General features: G+C 50.3%; 1 protein-coding gene and 1 non-coding gene across 2 annotated transcripts; both read right to left on the bottom strand.

Annotated features, from left to right (window-relative positions):
- Window positions 1-859: 859 nt before the first annotated feature.
- TSR1 (TSR1 ribosome maturation factor) lies at window positions 860-13091 on the bottom strand. The gene is made up of 15 exons (XM_039508498.1): window positions 12939-13091; window positions 12759-12859; window positions 12375-12588; window positions 12127-12261; window positions 7492-7922; window positions 6538-6697; window positions 5822-5967; window positions 5271-5476; window positions 4669-4831; window positions 4259-4369; window positions 3605-3737; window positions 2910-3026; window positions 2491-2631; window positions 1953-2027; window positions 860-1813 (listed from the first exon to the last, which is right to left on the bottom strand). The coding sequence occupies exons 1-15, from the start codon at window positions 13042-13044 to the stop codon at window positions 1635-1637; spliced, it is 2418 nt and encodes an 805-aa protein (XP_039364432.1). The 5' UTR covers window positions 13045-13091; the 3' UTR covers window positions 860-1634.
- On the bottom strand, window positions 3935-4025 carry LOC120387614. Its single transcript, XR_005590259.1, has one exon. It is a non-coding gene; the product is annotated as a small nucleolar RNA SNORD91 family (small nucleolar RNA).
- Window positions 13092-19015: the final 5924 nt, after the last annotated feature.

Here is a 19015-nt window from a genome sequence, read left to right as displayed (position 1 = left end):
GGAAGAGTCAACTGCACATTTGTAAAGAGAAGTCATGTCTCGCCAATCTAGTAGGGTTCTTGGAGGGTATACTTGGTTTTTCAGAAAGGCTTTGACAAGGTCCCACACCACAAGCTCTTAAGAAAACTAAGTAGACATAGAATAAGGAGGGAAGGTCCTCTCATGGCTCAGTAACTGGTTCAAGATAGGAAACAAAGGGTAAGAATAAATAGTTTTCATAATGCAGAGCGATTAGTGGGGTCCCCTAAGGCTCTGTGCAGGGACTTGTGCTGTTCAACGTATCCAATAATGATCTGGAAAAGGGAGCGAACAGCAAAATTGCAAAGTCTGCAGAGGATACAAAATTATTCATTAATCAAGAGTCACAGGGGGCGCTCTCAGGAACTGGCAGATGAAATTCAACATTGATAAGCATGAAGTGATGCACACTGGCAAAAATAATCCCAACTACACACATATGATGATAGGTTCTACATGAGTGATTACCACTCAAGAAGGATCTTGGAGTCACAATGGATAGTTCTCTGAAAACCTCAGCTCAATGCACAACAGCAGTCAAAAAAGCTAACAATGAGGAAATTGATAGAAAATAAGACAGAATATTGTAATGCTCACACCATGAACCCACACCATGAATACAGTGTCCAGTTCTGGTCTTCCTACCTCAAAAAGGATATAGTGGAAAATATTTGGAGAAGGAAAACAAGGATGATCAAGGATATGGAACGGCTTCCATACGAGAAGAGACTAAAAAGATTAGGGCTGTTAGAGAAAAAAAATAGGACAGTCTATAAAATCATGAATGGAGTGAAAAAAGTGTTATTGACCCTTTCGCACAATAGGAAAACCACTACCAATGAAATTAATAGGCATCAGGTTTAATACAAATAAGGGGAAGTACTTTTCCCACACAATGGCAAGTTAAACTGTGGAACTCATTGCCATGGGATGTTGATGGCCAAAAATATAACTGGGTTCAGTGAAGAACGAAATAAAGGATAGGTCCATCAATGGCTATTAGCCAAGATGGTCAGAGATGCAACCCCATGCCCGAGGCAACCCTAAACTTCTGACTGCCGGGAAGGGAAGACGGGTGGATCATCCCAACTGCCCAGTTCTGTACGCTCCCCCTGAAGCTCTGGTACTGGCCACTGTTGGAGACAGGATGCTGGGCTAGATGGACCATTGGTCTGACCCCGTATGGCAGCCTATGTTTTTATGTTCTCAAGTTACACACAAATGGCAGGGGAGGGGATGAAACACAGAATCCCTAGTGCAGCTTCAGGGGCTTCTAGCCTGGCAGGAGGGAATGAACAAAACCTGCATGCCCAGTGTGCACAATAACTCGATCCAGCCACCCCCCACTGCAAGAAAGCGGCCACTTAGACATTCATTGAGGTGAAGATATATTTACCATTGAAATAAACTGACATTGGAGGCCAGGGCATAGGCAGTTGTGAGCCAGATCTAATGCTGCTGCAGCCAGCGTGAATGCTGGACACAAACCCCAGGAAAGGCACCGCACTAACAAGTCCAGGGCAGTTCTCCCTACTTCTCATGAGGCTTGGAACAGCCAAGCACCCATGTGGGGTGCAGGAGGTGCGAACCACAGCAGACACGCTAGGCCTGGAGGGTTATTCCATCTCCACCTCCTGCATGGGGAGCTGCTGTTCGTTTCTCACCCACGGTACCGGCTCCGGCACATGCGGGTCATAAGTCCATTTAGGGAAGACGCGCTTGTACAGATTCAGCAGCACCGTGTCCTGGGATTTCAGCTGCCCATCAAAATGACACTTCATGTGACCATGAGTCCCTAGGCAAAGAAAGCAACAGAAGCTGTTAGCTGCATTTTGCCTGTTCCTCTTCCCCAGCCCAGCGAAGAGCAGACAGTGATTGTGGCCCAACGCCATGAGAGGAAAGCAAGGCAACACTGCATGTCAAACCGGGCCTACCTAGCGGCTCTGTGATGTGTCCTCTGCGGCCCCACTTGGTCCTCAGCTCCACCGGCTTAAACCACAGCACATCCTCTGCAGATCAAAGACAAGAGACGTGAGAAACAGGCCACAGTGGTCTCCAGCTCCCCAGCACCCTGCCACGTAGCTAGCAAACCAGGCAGGAGTCAGGCTGCTTGACTTACTACCCAGAGCAGCTGTGAGTATGACAAGCGGCAGCACCCTGGCCAAAGAGCTATAGTGTGCATTCACCTATAGGCGAAACAGAATCACTGCTGCATGGATGGGTGTGCTCAGAACACGAGAGCCTCTCTGCAGGGCACAGGACACTTGCTGAGATATCTGGGTCACGTCAACACGTATGTCAGAATGTTCACACTGAGCTCAGCTCTGCACTTCCAGGTCTGAAAGGCTCCAGTTATTGGAAGTCATGACAGACTTTCTTATGGAACCGCAGGGTCTCCAGAGGCACACAGGACCCGCTGTACCCCCGCCCCACCCCCCCACACACACGCGCACACACACACACACCACATACCTCTGTTAAAGAACATGTACCGCACTACAGCTGTCTTGCTGAAGATCTTGAAAGGGTGACCACTGAGCACCAGCCGCTTGATGATGATTCTGTCTGGATCCACTGAGAGCAGAAAGCCTGTGGCGATGAGGTCGTGCATTCCTGTGGAGCAGAGCTGACATGAATGCCACTGCTCAGTGGGTCCTAGAGCAGGGCAGTCCCCACAGCAAGAATAAGGACAAGGCCATTACTCCTGAGCCTGAGGGAGAGGAGATGGGCAAGTTAGCCCTCTGAGAGCCTGACAGATGATTAAGGCACGTCAGATGCGTGGCAGTATTGGAGAATGGGACCCAGATCTATCAGTGGAAGCTGGAAACCTCTGCTGCTAGGATTAGCTTTCATTTCTCATTCGGTCACCCCCTCAGCACTCACTGACTTACCATTACTCCTTTGTTTAAACAGTAGCACTGAGGCGGGGGGGAAAGTGATGGGAGCATAAACAGTCACCACCAGGGCTGCATCAGGCCGCAGGAAACGCTCCAACTTGTGCTTATCAGCTAGAAGAGAGAAAGCACCAAGTAAAACTCAGTTACCAGCCAGTGGCCAGCAGGGGAACTCCAGGACCCAACACCAACAAGCAGCAGGCCAGCCACAACGCACACTAATTCGGACTATCAACACCTTGCTCAGGGAACACTCTTCAGGTCCGTCCACTCCCTCCTCCTGCTCAGCCTTGAGAGCAACCTCAGCAGCATGGGGTTGTGGGTCACACGCAGCCCCCCTCCCTCCACCATCACACTAGGCTGTTGAGAGCCAACCCCTTGGAAAAGGAGATCACCAATTCAAATTATAGAGCCTCGTCCAATCCTGAGCAAGGACGAGCCCTACCAGGTACCACTTCCTCACGGTCCCACAGAACCACATGCTGCCCAGGCCAATCCATCCCCCTCCCAGGGGAAAGGAATTGAGTCCATTTGTTGAAGCCCAACAGCCAAGATATGTAAGTCCTCAGAGTCCCTTCAGCCATCCCAGGTTTCCCACCAGAGACCCCAGCCAGCAGGGGGTCTGCACAGAAAGGGAGCAAAGGGCCCCACCCTCTATATGCAGTTTGTCCACTAGTGGGTCCGACACCCACCTGAGCTATGCTGGGAGTACAGAGGGGAGGCGCGGAAGCGCCTGAACCCACAGTGGAAGATCAACTCCTCCTTGGCTTTCACTGTTTCATTGTTGCCCAGGTGCCGCCTCACTGCAAAGTTCAGCACAGACATCTGCAGAGAGAGGGAGAAAGGTAATGCTGAGGGGCCGAGCTCACCTGGAACGGCAGGGTTGCAAGATTGAAAGCCATGGATAATGCAGAATAGCTCTGCAAGCCAGATGTCTTCAGTGTCTCACAACAGCTCACAACCCAGGTGCTTTAGCCAAAGTGCTGCCAGATCTTCCTTTCATGCCAGAGAATCCCTATCCCCACCAGAGAAGCCTCAGAGCCATAAAAGGTTCATCAGCAAAACTTCAGCCAGGTTCCGACGTTCTGGTTTAAACCATCATGGCCATCTCCATGCTATTCTGATATGACCCCCAGGACCTGCAGAAACAGCTTCAACCCCAACCAACACAAAAGATTTGAACTGAATTCCTTGTACACTCAGACCTTGTCCTCCCAGCAAAGGCCCCAGGAAGGCCAGGAGAACGCCACGCCTGTATCAGCCAGAGGGGAAAGCTGCATGCAAGAGGCACAGTGGCTTTCCAGCTCTTCTGGGTGATGACAGGTTACAGTCTGTGGCATACTCACCTTTTGCTCATGGGGAAGCAGTGAGAATAGGACCAGAGGCAGCCCTTGCCTGAAACTCTCCATCACTGAGATAGGAACACTACAGATGTGAAGTGTAACGTACCAGCCAACCTGTTGAGAGAGAAGGAGGACAGAGAACAGTTAATGCAGGTTCCCAGCTGTCGAGGTATGAAGGAGCAAGATGGAGCATGCATGTGGGGAGTTGCCTAGGCACACAGGCTGTGGGGTAGAGAAAACAGGACACCAGTACTACCTGGGCTTTATCTACCACACAGGAACAGGCCTAGCCAGCAACCAGCAGTGCCGCAACTTCACTACCAAACCTCGCCTGCCAAGTGCGAGTAACACAGCAGGGAAGGAGAGATGGGCAACATAGCAGGAAGACAAATTAGCCAAGGAAAGGCAGGTACCGCAGCCCCTTCAGTTTCCTCTTTCTCTATCTGCCGGAACACATGCTTCCTGGTTCGGGAGAAGTCCTGGAACTGGAAGATCCTGGCATAATCCCTGGGGAGATTCTCTTTGGGATCCCAAGGAGAAGTCCGGAAACTCTTGAGCCCCCTATACTTCTGGAACCTGGAGGACAGAGTTTCAGAGACTTTACTCAACAAATCCTATAGCAGTTAGCAAGCAAATACCCTTCCCCCATGGGAGGACATCTGCATTATACCTTTACTGGGACTTACACCACCACAGAGAGCAAGGGGGAATTCATCCTGCTTGTAGGAGAGATCCAAGCATGGAGAGTCAGGAACACCCAATGCCATCAGCCCCCAAATGAGCCACACACAAGGGAACTGTCACTGCACCCGCCCACTGGATCAGTCACAGATGAAGGGTCTGGTTTGATGCATCCACCCACGTGGGTTCTCACTACCACACTAATTTCACTGAGCAAAGTAGAGCATGTCCAGTCCCATTTCCCCATTGCACACTGCCGGTCTCAAAGCCAGGACAACTCAAGGGAGAGTCACTAGCACACTCGCTCCTTCCATCCTGGCATGAAGTTTCTTACCGGACTCTGGCAGGCAAGTTGCGGGGGGTGTCCACCTCATCTGGGAACATTTGATCCAATCTCTCCTGCTTGTACTTCTCCAACATCTGCTCCTCATCCTCATCCAGCTTCTCGTCGTATAGGTCGTCCCGAGCAGACTCTGCCACAGTCATGGTCTCACACTCCTCCTCCACGAGCTCCTCCTCCTCCTCACTGCTTTCCCCAACCTGACACGGACAGTATATACTGTGCTTGATGTGCACAGCCCACCGCCAGGTGTACTTACACCCACATTCCAGGCAATGCTGCAGGGGCTGCATGCATCTCGTACAATGCAGAGCACAGCCCCCACTGGAGTTTAGATAAGAGAGTAGCTGACTGCGACAGAGGGAGTAATACAAAGGGGCATGTGGCTGCATCAGACTTTACCCCCTTGAAACGTGGACACCAGCCTGGCTGTATGTTGTGCCCTTACACTGCGTGTCTGGGTGTGGCAAGAACAGACAGGCGGTTTGCAGGGGGGCAAGCACACTAGTACTTGGACACAACCTACAATATCAATCTCTTGTTACCTGGGAAGCTTCTGCCATCAAATCTTCATCCTCCATGTTATCCTCCTCCTCACTGCCATCCTCTCCATCATCCACAATCCACGCAGCCTGGTAGTTGGATGTTCCCTTGGGGACCTTCACCACCTTCCTCCTTTCCTTCAGGGACTCTGCCAGATTCCTAGAGTGGTTAGTACTGCATAGGCCTCCCCCACCTCTTTACCTACAGTAATGCCAGACATGGCACTAGGCTGCTCGCTCTAGTTCCGCTTTACAGCTGGGTGGACAGTCAGACGGAAGAGCAAGTTACCTGAAACACGTGGAGGGGTTTACAGCAATGTATCTTCCCTGTGCAGAAATCAGTAACCGAAATCCAGAGACTGTTCACACATCCCTGGGATTTCACCAATCAGCATCACTAATGCCAGGACTGGAGAGCACAGCTCATTCCCTCACAGAGCAGTTAGGAATAACTCTGCGCTATATGGCCATCAGCAGACAGATGCTCAGGATCCCATGACATGCTCTCCAATGATCTAGCCAGCCCAAATTCAGGGTCAAACTGGAGAAGCTACGCAGCCCAATGGTCAGAGGAAGAGGCTGGAAATAGGAGTCAAGAGGGGCCTGGGTTCAAAGCTAGATACCATGCCCAGCCATAAGCTTCTCAGCTAGAGCTCGTAAAAATTAAAAACTTCACCAATAATCTAAGGAAAGGCTAGAGAAATATTGCCAGCACTGACCTTCTGCCTCTTTCAGCTCCTCCTCAGTGGGCCAGGTCTGTTCCCCCTCCATGGGGTCAGGAATCACCTCTGATTGCAAAGACTCCTGTCTTCTAGGATCTGCCTTCATCAGGACCTTAATGACTTCCTCCATCTCAACAGCACCGTTTACAGAATCATCCTAGTAGACAAAGTCGTTATGTGAGAACCCACCCAATTCAAGCTGCACATCGCAGTTTGTAGCAAAGGACTAGCCCCTCCACAACCTCTCCTTACCCAAGATAATCCCACCACTAGCAAGGAAGTACTCACCCACAGCACATCCTATGCTCATTGCAAACACTGCTCTGTCCAAAGAGCTTCTCCGAGAGGGCAAAGCTTTACACTCTGCCTTGAACCAACCTGACTGCAGGACCACAGGTGCTGACTGTTGGGAACTAAGGCATATTTAGGCCTGACAGAAGCCTACTGTGGCTTTTCATAGTCTGTTCGGATAACATTTAACATAAGCATAAGGAGAACTGCACATGTACGAAATTGAAGAGTAATCATGTGTGTGGGAAGAAGAAAAGCTAAAGTAACTGAAAAAATAAAGATGAGGTTGAAGTAACACAAAACCTGCACTGATGGGGGAGAGGAGTTAGCATGGAAATGAAAGACTAATAATGTATGCATAAGAGAAGGTAACAAAAAGTTATAAATAAGTGTGTGTAACAAAGGGAGGTTAAAGCTGTACTGTCCAGTGCTGGAGGAAATGGTGAGGTAATTATCCCAATGAGCTACCTATTTTAGAGTCACTGATCACTACTTGCTGAGTGTTTGGCCTTCAGAAAGATTTATTAGACCCATCTGCTGAGTAAGTGAATCTTAATCCAATTCTAGATTACATTGGTTCAAAGATCCTGCAGCTTCTAAACGATTACTAGGGAACAGATAACTCTCAGTGAGCCACTCGAGTCCAGAACACCATCCTACCTGTATTTCCATGTCCTGGCCCTTCCTCTGCTGGCCTTTCGCCACTCGGGGGTTTAAAGAGAAGGGGTCTGGAGGGGCATCAACCTGACTCATCTGGAAGTCTCCATGTCCCACGATATGCACCAGGCTGTTTACATTGAGGGTCCGTCCCCGAACGAAGCCAGATACCTTCAGGGTCCCCACCAAGTCACTATCGTGGCTGGGCATAAACTCAGCCTCTTGGGCAAGCAGATAGGCCCGTCTGTCACGGAAAGCAAGGTGCCGCTGCTTCTGGGAAGCAAGATGCCTCAGCAACAACAAAGTCTCTTGCTCAGTGTTCAGGGGGAAGAGTTTGGCCTCTGGGAAGCGTTTCTCAATGGCTTTGCCCAATTTCTTCTTAGCATCTGTCTGTTTCTTCAGTGGGAGGTCAGCGACTCCATGGACAGCAAGGGCTAGCAGACAGCAAAGAGAACAGCAGAGTTAACAGTTAAAACTCAAAAAGCCACACTGGGTCAGACCAATGGTCCCTCTACCCCAGTATCCTGTCTGCCGACAGTGGCCAGTGCCAGGTGCCCCAGAGGGAATGAACAGAACAGGTAATCATCAAGTGATCCATCCCCTGTCACCCATTCCCAACTTCTGGCAACAGAGGCTAAGGACACCATCCCTGCCCATCCTGGCTAATAACCGTTGATGGACCTATCCCCCATGAATGTATCTAGTTCTTTTTTGACCCCTGTTATAGTCTTGGCCTTCACAACATCCTCTGGCAAGGAGTTCCACAGGTTGATTGTGCATTGTGTGAAGAAATACTTCCTTTTGTTTGTTTTAAACCTGCTGCCTATTCATTTCATTTGGTGACCCCTAGTTCTTGTGTTATTAGTAAACAACATTTATTTTCTCCACACCAATTATGATTTTATAGACCTCTATCATATCCCCCCTTAATGGTCTTTTTTCCAAGCTGAAAAGTTCCAGTCTTATTAATCTCGCCTCATATGGCACATACTCCATACCCCAATCATTTCTGTTGCCCTTCTCTGAACCTTTTCCAATATATCTTTTTTGAGATGGGGCGACCACATCTGCCCGCAGTATTCAACATGTGGGCATACCATGGATTTATATAGAGGCAATATGATATTTTCTGTCTTCTTATCTATCCCTTTCTTAATGATTCCCAACATTCTGATGGCTTTTTTGACTGCCACTGAACATTGACTCCAAGATCTCTTTCTTGAGTGGTAACAGCTAATTTAGACCCCATCATTTTATATGTATAATTGGGATCATGTTTTCCAATGTGCATCACTTTGCACTTAGCACTGAATTTCATCTGCCATTTTATTGCCCAGTCACCCAGTTTTGAGAGAGACTTTTGTAGCTCTTCGCAGTCTGCCTGGGACTTAACTATCTTGAGTAATTTTGTATTATCTGCAAATTTTTCCACCTCACTGTTTACCTCTTTTCCCAGATCATTTAGGAATATGTTGAATAGGACTGGGCCCAGTACAGACCCCTGGGGGACACCACTATTTACCTCTCTCCATTCTGAAAACTGACCATTTATTCCTACCCTTTGTTTCCTATCTTTTAACCAGTTACCGACCCATGAGAGAACCTTCCCCCTTATCCCATAACTGCTCACTTTGCTTAAAAGTCTTTGGTGAGGCAACTTGTTGAGGCCTTACTGAAAATCTAAACACCCTATACCCACTGGATCCCCCTTGTCCACATGCTTGTTTATCCCCTCAGAGAATTCTAGTAGATTGGTGAGGCCTGATTTCCCTTTACAAAAACCATGTTGACTCTTCCCCCCAAAATTATGTTCATCTGTGTGTCCGACACTTTTGTTCTTTACTATAGTTTCAACCAGCTTGCCCGGAACTTAAGTTGGGTTTACCAACCTATAATTGCTGGGGTCACATCTGGAGCCCTTTTTAAAAATTGGCGTCACATTAGCTATCTTCCAGTCATTTGGTACAGAAGCTGATTTAAATGATAGGTTACAAACCACAGTTAGTAGTCCTGCAATTTCACATTTGAGTTCCTTCAGAACTCTTGGGTGAATACCATCTGGTCCCAGTGACTTCTTATTGTTTAGTTTATCAATTTGTTCCAAAACCTCTAATGACACCTCAATCTGGGACAGTTCCTCAGATTTGTCACCTAAAAAGAATGGCACAGGTTTGGTAATCTCCCTCACATCTTCAATGGTGAAGACCGATGCAAAGAATTCATTTGGTTTCTCCACAATGGCCTTATCGTCCTTGAGTGCTCCTTTAAGCATCTTGATTGTCCTGTGGCCCCACTGGTTGTTTAGCAGGTTTCCTGCTTCTGATGTATTTAAAAAATGTTTTGCTATTACTTTGAGTCTTTGGCTAGGTGTTCTTCAAATTCTTTTTCGGCTCTCTTAATTATAGTTTTATACTTCTTTTGTCAGAGTTTATGCTCTTTTCCATTTTCCTCACTAGTATTTAACTTTCACTTTTTAAAGGATGCCTTTTTGCCTCTCAGTTTCTTTTACTTTGTTGTTTAGCCATGGTGGCTTTTTTTTGGTTCTCTTACTATGTTTTTTAATTTGGGGTATACATTTAAGTTGAGCCTCTATTATGGTGTCTTAAAAAAGTTTCCATGCAGCTTGCAGGGATTTTACTTTTGGTACAGTACCTTTTAATTTCTGTTTAAATAACCTCCTCATTTTTGTGTAGTTCCCCTTTCTGAAATTAAATGCTACAGTGCTGGTCCGCTGGAGTGTTTTCCCTGCCACAGGGTTGTTACATTTAATTCTATTATGGTTACTTTTACCAAGCGGTCCAGTTATGTTCACCTCTTGGACCAGATCCCGTGTTCCACTTAGGACTAAATCAAGAATTGCCTCTCCTCTTGTGGGTTCCAGGACTAGCTACTCCAAGAACCAGTCATTTAAGGTGTCAAGAAACTTTATTTCTGTATCCCGTCCTGAAGTGATATGTACCCGGATAGTTGAAATCTCCCATTATTATTGAGTTTTTTATTTTAATAGCCACTCTAACCTCTCTGAGCATTTCACAGTCACTATCACCATTCTGGTCAGGTGATCAGTAATATATTCCTACTGCTATATTCTTATTATTCGAGCATGGAATTACTGTCCATAGAGATTCTATGGTAGTTTGGTTCATTTAAGATTTTTACTTCACTTGATTCTACGCTCTCTTTCACAAATAGTGCCACCCGATATATTTTGTACCCTGGTATTACTGTGTCCCATTGATTATCCTCACTCCACCAAGTTTCTGTAATGCCTGTGATATCCATATCCTCATTTAATACCAGGCACTCTAGTTTACCCATCTTGTTATTTAGACTTCTAGCATTGGTATACAAGCACTTTAAGAACTTGTCACTTTTTAGCTGTCTGCCATTACATGATGTAATTGAATGAGAGTTTTTTTTCATTTGACTGTTTCTCATCAGATCCTACCTGTATTTTATCATTTTCCATCCTCTCCTCGTTACTAGGACATAGAGAATCTCCATTAATAGATCCTCCCTAGGGGATGTCTGAACCACGTGCTCCTCCACACCTGTCGGCTTTCCCCAAGCCCTTAGTTTAAAAACTGCTCTATGACCTTTTTAATTTTAAGTGCCAGCAATCTGGTTCCATTTTGGTTTAGGTGGAGCCCATCCTTCCTGTATAGGCTTCCCCTCCCCCCAGTTCCTAATAAATCTAAACCCCTCCTCTCTACACCATTGTCTCATCCATGCATTGAGACCCTGCAGTTCTGCTGTCTAACTGGCCCTGCACATGGAACTGAAAGCATTTCAGAGACTTCTTCTATGGAGGTCCTGGACTTTAATCTCTTACCTAGCAGCCTAAATTTGGCCTCCAGGACCTCTTTCCTATCCCTCCCTATGTCATTTGTACCTACATGTGCCACAACCATCAGCTCCTCCCCAGCACTACACATAAGTCTATCTAGATGGCTCAAGAGATCCATAACCCCCTTCGCACCAGACAGTTAAGTCACCATGTGGTTCTCCCAGCTATCTGTTTCCCATGATCAAATCACCCTTCCTAATCTGTCCCTTCCTAATAACTGGAGTTCCCTCCCCTGGAGAGGTATCCTCAGTGCGAGAGGATACCACACATCATCATCTGGAAGGAGGGTCCCAACTATGGGATCAGTTCCCTCTGCTGCAGTTGGATGTTCTCCTTCCCTGAGACTTTCATCCTCCTCAACAGCACAGAGGCTGTCAGACGGGGGATGGGACCATCTCATCTATGTACCTCTCTGTCTCCCTTAGCTCCTCCATCTGGGGATGTACTGATGTAGATTCATTTGTGCCCACTATGTGGCACATTTAAATAGTCAAAATGCTAACAAGTGTTCAGCAAGTAGACAGCAGCCTGGATCCGAGATGTCTCTTATGATTTTAGATCACCAGCATTAACCCAACAGGGGTGCATTCACAGAGTGAGGCTGCAGGGGACTGATGACATTAGATCAACTGATCTGCACTCCAAGCTTCTAGATAGCAAGATCCAGTGGCAACCTACCTGCTGTATGGGGGTCCTAGTTACTGCACCAGCTTCCAGTCAAGAACTCTGGAATCTCTTTAGACACCCAATTCCAACCCCTTAGGGTACCCTCTTCTTTTTAATTCACCTACCATAGCTGGGGAGCCCCTGCGCAAAGAGGCAAGAGAGGCAGTAATCTCCAGTGCTGTCCCAGCCATCGAGCGGATCCAGTACAAACAGCAGGGTATCGGCTGCTTTTGCCAGGTCTAACACAGCATGAAGATTCCCTAGAAACACAGTATCAGAATATGGCAGAATGGGGCATTGATGAGTTTCAGCAGAACACAGTGGAATACTAGGAGCCAGTACAAGCCCTCCTATTCCTTCAGGGTTCCCTTACCCATGGGTGCCGTCACAAAGCGCCATCGCTGTTTAAGTCGGGGGCAGAGCAGCACAAAACCCTCTGCTCTCTCATTCTTATGCACCAGGGCAGATTCGTCACTCTGAAGCAACCTCAAGGCGTCGTGGGTGACCACCCCAGCGTGCAGTGGGACCACCACCACCAGGTGAGGAGGCCCATCTTTGCTGCCCAGGTTTCGCTTTTCTGCCAGCACCTGGGAACAGAAACAGCTGACAGTAAAACTGCCCGCCCCTATCGCTGCTGGGGCGGGCAGCTCCGGGCCCACCGCGCGATACACCCCGCCCAGCACAGAGGCTCCGCTCCCCGAGGCAGCCCGGGAACGCGGCCCGCGGTCACAGCCCACGGCTCGCCCCGCTCGCTCACCGCCTCCTTGCGCTGCCTGCGGAGCTGCAGGGCCTGGTGCCTCCGGTCCGGCTTGGCCAGGTCCCGCCGGCGGCGGCTCAGGGTCTTGGCGGGGACGCGGCCTAGGGGGAGAGAGCGGCGGTTAGCGCGGGCCCCCGCGGCCGGGCAGGGCGGTTACCGCGGGCCCCGACAGGGTCTCACCTCCCGCCCGGCGCTGGGCGGCTCCGCGCTGCTTCCGCCCCTTGTGCGGCTTGTTCTGCTGCTTCAGGGCCCCGGCCCGGTGCGCGGCTCCCGCGCCCGCCGCCATCTTGCCGCCCAGCACTTCCGCTTCCAGGGCAGCCCGCGTGCGTCACCCGGAAACGGCATCTTCACTTCCGGCCTGCTGCCCGCGGAGGATGCTGGGAGTGGGGGGGCAGAGGCGCCTCGCTCCCTGGGACGGGCTCGTGACTGGGGATCCGGTGTTGGCGCGGGGCCCGCAGCCCCTGCGTCGGGGACAGACGCTGAGCGCCCCCGGCCCCTAGACAGGGGCCCGCTCGGGGAGCCCCCCGGAACCGGCCATGGGGAGCCCTGGCTGGGGGAGGAGCCGGCTCACAGCTGGGGACCGGGCTCGGGGGGCAGCAGCGGATGTTACAGCACCATTTTCCAAAATGGAGCGTGAGCCCAAGGGCCTAATAACACAGCACAAGGGGACACACAACTCCTCTCCCCTGATCCAGTACAGCACAAGGGGACACACAACTGATAACACAGCACAAGGGGACACACAACTGATAACACAGCACAAGGGGACACACAACTCCTCTCCCCTGATCCAGTACAGCACAAGGGGACACACAACTGATAACACAGCACAAGGGGACACACAACTCCTCTCCCCTGATCCAATACAGCACAAGGGGGACACAACAATTCTCCCCGATCCAAACCGGGGCCGCAGTTTGCAGAGCGGCACAAACTGCACTGATGAGGTTAGCTCAGTTCCCGCTCCCCTTCTTGGGAGATCAGAGTCAGTCCCTACGGCAGAGTGCCTGGCTTGTGCACCCCAGGCACAAATACACAGACATCGGTGCAAACATCTGAACGTGCCTGCATCACCCCTGTGGAGCCCACCTTGCTCCTGGCCCAGTGCACGTGCATGGGACGGATGGAGGAGCGTAGTGAGGCAGGGAAGGAGTGAAGGGGGCAGTGTCCATCTCGGCTGGAAAAGTCACTGGTGTTAGGCACCATGGGTGGCTGAAGGTAAGTTGTTTGGCTCCCTCACTAGTGCAGGGCAGCAAGCTCTGGGGTTAAGGGAAGTACACAGGAGGAGTCGCTGCAAGGATAGTCACGCTGCCAGCCACCCAGGGGTGAAGCCCCTTCCCCACAGGCCCTGGAGTGATCAATATCCACCTCTGAGCCCTGGTGATCTGGCCTGTGAGGGAGCTCCAGGATTCACAGGGGCAGCAACAGACTGGATAGGTCAGTCCAAGTGCCAGCTGCAGTGGAATATTAGGAAAGCCCTATATGCCTGCTGCATCTATGACAGGAAAGTTTCCTCTGATGGCTCTGAAGAGTCTCTGGTTCTTAACCACAGCTGTGCATGGGGGCTGCCTGGCAGCCATAACTTAGTGCCCTCCTCTTCTGCCTTCCCCATATGACATTACTTTCCTCTTTCACGTCAGAAGTGCACAGCCTGGTCTCTGTACCCAGGGCATTACCCAGAAACACAACCATCCAGCAGAGGTTCCCATATGTTACCTGACCTTGGATTTTATTCTCTTAGCCCATGCCAAGGCTCTGCGTTCGAAATGGGACAGATGAGTCATTTACTGGAAACACCAAGCAGCTGCCTCTGGATTCTGTGGAATTCAAACAAGATTGTCATTTCCAGAGACTCCTCATCCCTAAAGCAGACAAGGAGCCGAAGACAGTGAGGTGCACAGAGGGGAAAGCAAAAGAGATTTGGCCACTCATATGGGGAGCAGACAAGGAGAGTTATCTGAGCGACCTCTTCTCTGGCCTGGCCAGCAAATCCTGGTCCCCACACACTGCAAGTTGCTGGAGAGTGTCTCAGAACTGCCTGTCCAAAGACAAAAGCAGAGAAACCCCAATGTAAAGAATAAGTCCCCTGCCTCTCACCCAACAGGCTCCATGGATGGGGGTCTCTCACGCAGTGCATGGAGTCCTGGGGAGGCAACATTGCCCCAAGGGGAATGGAACACAGACCACTCGGTAGGGACCATCCCTTTCTCCTCTCCCCCCGACGGGGGCAGCACAGGCTCTTGGGAAGTCATTCACTCTATTGTTTATTAGAGAATAGAAGAGAAACAAGCCACATCCGAAGGGAGGGGCCACGCAGTAATGACCACCTCTGCTCTTTAAATATAGATGCAGCCAGACTGAAACGCGTTTTCTTCCATCAGCTGTAACTGTGCAGCACAAAGCCAAGCAAAGGAGCCTGGGGACAGGAGTGATGCTCCCAGCAGCCCCTCAGAAGAAATGGGGAAGACAGAGACCTTTGTGGTAGGAAGAGAGTTGAACATTCCCCACCCCCAACAACAATCCTTACAACCCAGCCAGATTAGCCCCGGAAGCATTTCAAGGAGAGGTGCCTTAAATTCCACAGCAACTGTCTAACTCTCGCGCCAAACGGGGACATAGTGGCCTTACAGCTGAATAGAAGAGGCAGCCTATTCCATATATGAACTACATGGGAAGCAATGACTCACCTGCCCCTTCTGGGGCTGGTCCAGGGGATTCGGGTGCTCTCTCCTTGGGGGTGTCCGCTCACCCTTATGCCCAGCTCCTCGCAAGCATTTCACGAGCTTGCTCTTGTCATGGTGAGAGGAAGCAGGTCTGTGGTTTCACAGTACTTTGGTCACCTGGCAGCTGCCCTGCCACTGTGGGGAAATTCAGCCATTGGACTGAAGTGGGGGTGATCTTTCTGGTTTGGTGGGTTCAGCTTCTGCAGACCCCGCCTGTAGAGCATTGGTTTGAATGGGCAGGAGTCTCATTTGTGACCCAAGCACAGCTCTTCGTCAATGGCTGGCAGCTTGTCCCTCAAGTTCACAAACTAAGGATTTGGGGATGCCACAGAAAAGGGCATTTTTTCCCCACTGCCTTTCAAATGCACATTCCATCTCAGAGGTGGACATTTCCTTTGTCTCGCAGCACAGGACCTAGCCACAGCATCTTTAAAGTATCGCTCTGCTTAGAAAAGTGGGTGTCTACTTGTGAAAAAGGCTCTTCAATCCTCAGCAGCTCTCCGGGGTGCATCAGGGCCAGGGCAATTCATCCTAGTGACAAAGTGTTAACTGATTATCACTCCTGCTAGTTCATGGTGCCAATGCAGCTCTCAGAGCAGAATCCAGTCCTGCCTGAGTATAAGCAACAACATTGCTTGCAAAGCTGCAAGTCTCTGAAGGAATAATTAACTCAAGGGTCGCATTACTACAAGATTTTGTAGAGGCCAGTTGCTTAGTGGGATTCAAAGAAGGATGAGACATTCACATAGATAAGTACAGCCATAGTTTCATAGACAGGATGCCCCTTTTGTACGATGGCCATAAACCCTCCTCTTTCACTCTCCGGCAGGGGCCAGGAAAACTGCCCCTGGGGTACATGTTCTTCCATAATCACCTTCTGCAGGATTTTTTGCATCTTCCTTTGAAGCAGCTGGTACTGGCTGCTGTCAGAGGCAGGACATTGGGCTAGATGGACCCCCCGTCTAATCCATCTTAGTGATTCCAACCTTCCTAAGGCAACAGGTATCCCCTGAGGACAGAGTTGGCGAAAGAACCTTTACTGCTGCTGATGACACACAAGATGGAGAACCAGCTGGTCTTTCAGACTCCAGGTGGATCGTTCAGAGCTAGCAGTTAGAAAGAAATCATTGCACTTGTAAACAGAACAAATTTGATCTGGAGTCAGACACAGCAGCAGCCTCCCAATGAATGCCCAGCTTACCAAGTACCTGTCTCACCAAGGGCACTGACAAATTTGTGGTTTGTAGGGGCCACCCTGCAGAAGGAATCCGAGCAAAACGGGGAGGGGGAAAGGCTGGGGCCCAGGGGCACAGCTGGGAAAATCAGAGCCACAGCTCACATCAGTTACTTCAACACTTTATTGATTACTGATTTGTACAGCTATGTACATGACAAAGGAAAGCCAGCCTGGGAGACCGTGCAAGCCGCAGCTTTCCAGATTTACACACCTTCCGCTCATGCAGGTTTCCCATTAGTAAGGGTGCAAGGAGGGAACATGACTTGTTATCTGACTGCAACTTGGCACTCCAGGTCTCAGTGCTGTTTGAAAACTATTGCTCAAATTTCCCTGTCCACGGACCCGCCCTGATCATTATCCCCACCCAGAAACAGTTGGATTTAGGGCTGCGCTGAGAGCGGACCAATGTCTCCTGTCTGGCAGTAGCACCAGCTGTCACTCTAGAATGAGAACCATGAACACTGAGCCGGAGGCAGCTGAGCCATCAAGGGCGAAAGAGAGGGACACCTAGAAAAAGGTGACGGTCTCAGTCACAAGCCACCCCAATGCAGAATGAGCCATGGAGGGCAACTGCCTCAAGTGCTGCCCAATGACATCAGCTCCTCCCCATTAGTCACGCCTGGGAAATGCCCCTGGAAATGTCACACCTGCCTGGCTCCCCTCACACCCCCGGATTCAAAGCCCCTGTGTAGCCATGTCTCTGGGAGCGCACCTCACCCGACTGACAGCCATTGTTTTAGGTTAATTCTGGCTGCGCAGGCACTAGGTGCATCTCAACTGCACTAGCAAAGCCAGTTCCCCAGGCAAAGAGTTTACAAGAAAGAGGGGCTGGGGTGCCAGGAAGCCGCTACAACCCCCTCTCTTCACACAAGAACTCCAGCCCTTTGGAAACCACGTGTTGGCTCCTGCCCATGGTTATTAGCTAGCCACAGCAGGTGGATTGAAACCATCTACTGCAGCCTGGGCACCAGAGTTGTGCAAGTGCAAGCTGGCTGAGCAGGGCTTCGGCCATTCTACACCCCTTTCCTGGAAGCCTCTCTGCTTCTGCTCAAAGACAACCAAGCCCTTCCCAATCATTTAACTCCGTTCCTTTGGGGTGGCACAGTACTGAGCCAAGCACATCATCCTGCGGGGCCCTGCACAGGATTGTGCAATGAATGTTCCCCTACCACACACCCTACAGAACAAGGCTGTTCCTGGGGGTTGTCAGAACAGTGGGGAGAAGAAATGGCTTTTTATTTGCTTAGATCCAAAGTTACTGACTATTCCCTCTGCACAAATAGCAGCTCATTTCCTGGCCACAGCCCTACTAAGCTGGGGAGTGCAGAAGGAGAGCCCAATTTGGATGGAGAAAGGAAGACAGGACAAGACTAATCAGCCAGAATGTCTGACTAGCCAGGGAAGCAATTAGCCATTGAACTTTGAGTATTCTGCATACACACCCTCTGCTTTCACTTTGATTACTCATGGTAAGTCAGGGAAGGAGCCTAGCTACCAAGGTTACCAGCTGCAGGTTTAATACAAGTGTCTTGGGGGTCGGTGTCACATCAGAAGCCTTCACTGTACCCCAGACTCCTGCAGGTCCATCCCCAGGTTCTCAGAGCTGTTCAGACTCCACTCCCAACATGCAGAAAGACAACCTCTGGCTTCTGGGGAGGTGTGGGACCTTCACATGCAAAAGGGACCCCCACTGCTATACTCAAGCACCAGCAAAGAGAGCACACCCACCTACATTCAACCTGAATTAGAAGCAGCCCCTGGTTTGCTCAGCTGTGCAGCCTGGGGAGTCATAGCACACCCCAGTCCAAGCCCACACACTGGGGAATAAAGCTCTGACCCAGGCCTTGACCTTTCTGCACTGCCTGTAAGGCACCTCCTCAGGGTAGCCAGGCTACAGACCAGTTTCTACCTTCCACTAACTCCCAGAGGGGAACTTTCCTGTCCAAGCAGGAGTTGCTAATGCAGGACAGACACCAGGGCACCACCAGTGTCACAACTCTGCAGGGAAGGGGCTGTCTGCAGCAGCCACTGAGCTGCACATTTTCAAAGCTAGGTAGAGTGTGTGGCCTGCAGAGGAGGAGGGGCGCCTTCCTAGTGACCTTTAACCCGGCTGTGCTGACCACAATGACTGCTGCTGCCGTCTCAGAGCACGTGCTCTGCGCGGGCCCACACGCAATGCTGTTCACCCTTTGCACCCATTTGGTTAGAGCAGGGGCTTGGCAGCAATTCAGGGCACAGCCTGGCAAGCAGCACAGCGCCAAATGGTGCACTCCACACACTGGCTACCAGGCTTCTCC

The sequence above is a fragment of the Mauremys reevesii genome, linkage group 20, assembly GCF_016161935.1.
Source record: "Mauremys reevesii isolate NIE-2019 linkage group 20, ASM1616193v1, whole genome shotgun sequence".
NCBI classification, from domain to species: domain Eukaryota; kingdom Metazoa; phylum Chordata; order Testudines; family Geoemydidae; genus Mauremys; species Mauremys reevesii.
This window is presented reverse-complemented; position numbering and strand designations above follow the sequence as displayed.

Excerpts from the sequence above, each read along its gene's own strand:
- TSR1 (XM_039508498.1), bottom strand. The coding sequence starts at position 13,044 with ATGGCGGCGGGCGCGGGAGCCGCGCACCGGGCCGGGGCCCTGAAGCAG. Across the intron at positions 12,262-12,374 it reads CTTTGTGACGGCACCCATGG|GGAATCTTCATGCTGTGTTA; the intron begins GTAAGGGAACCC and ends CTGTGTTTCTAG. Across the intron at positions 5,477-5,821 it reads TGATGGCAGAAGCTTCCCAG|GTTGGGGAAAGCAGTGAGGA; the intron begins GTAACAAGAGAT and ends TGTCCGTGTCAG.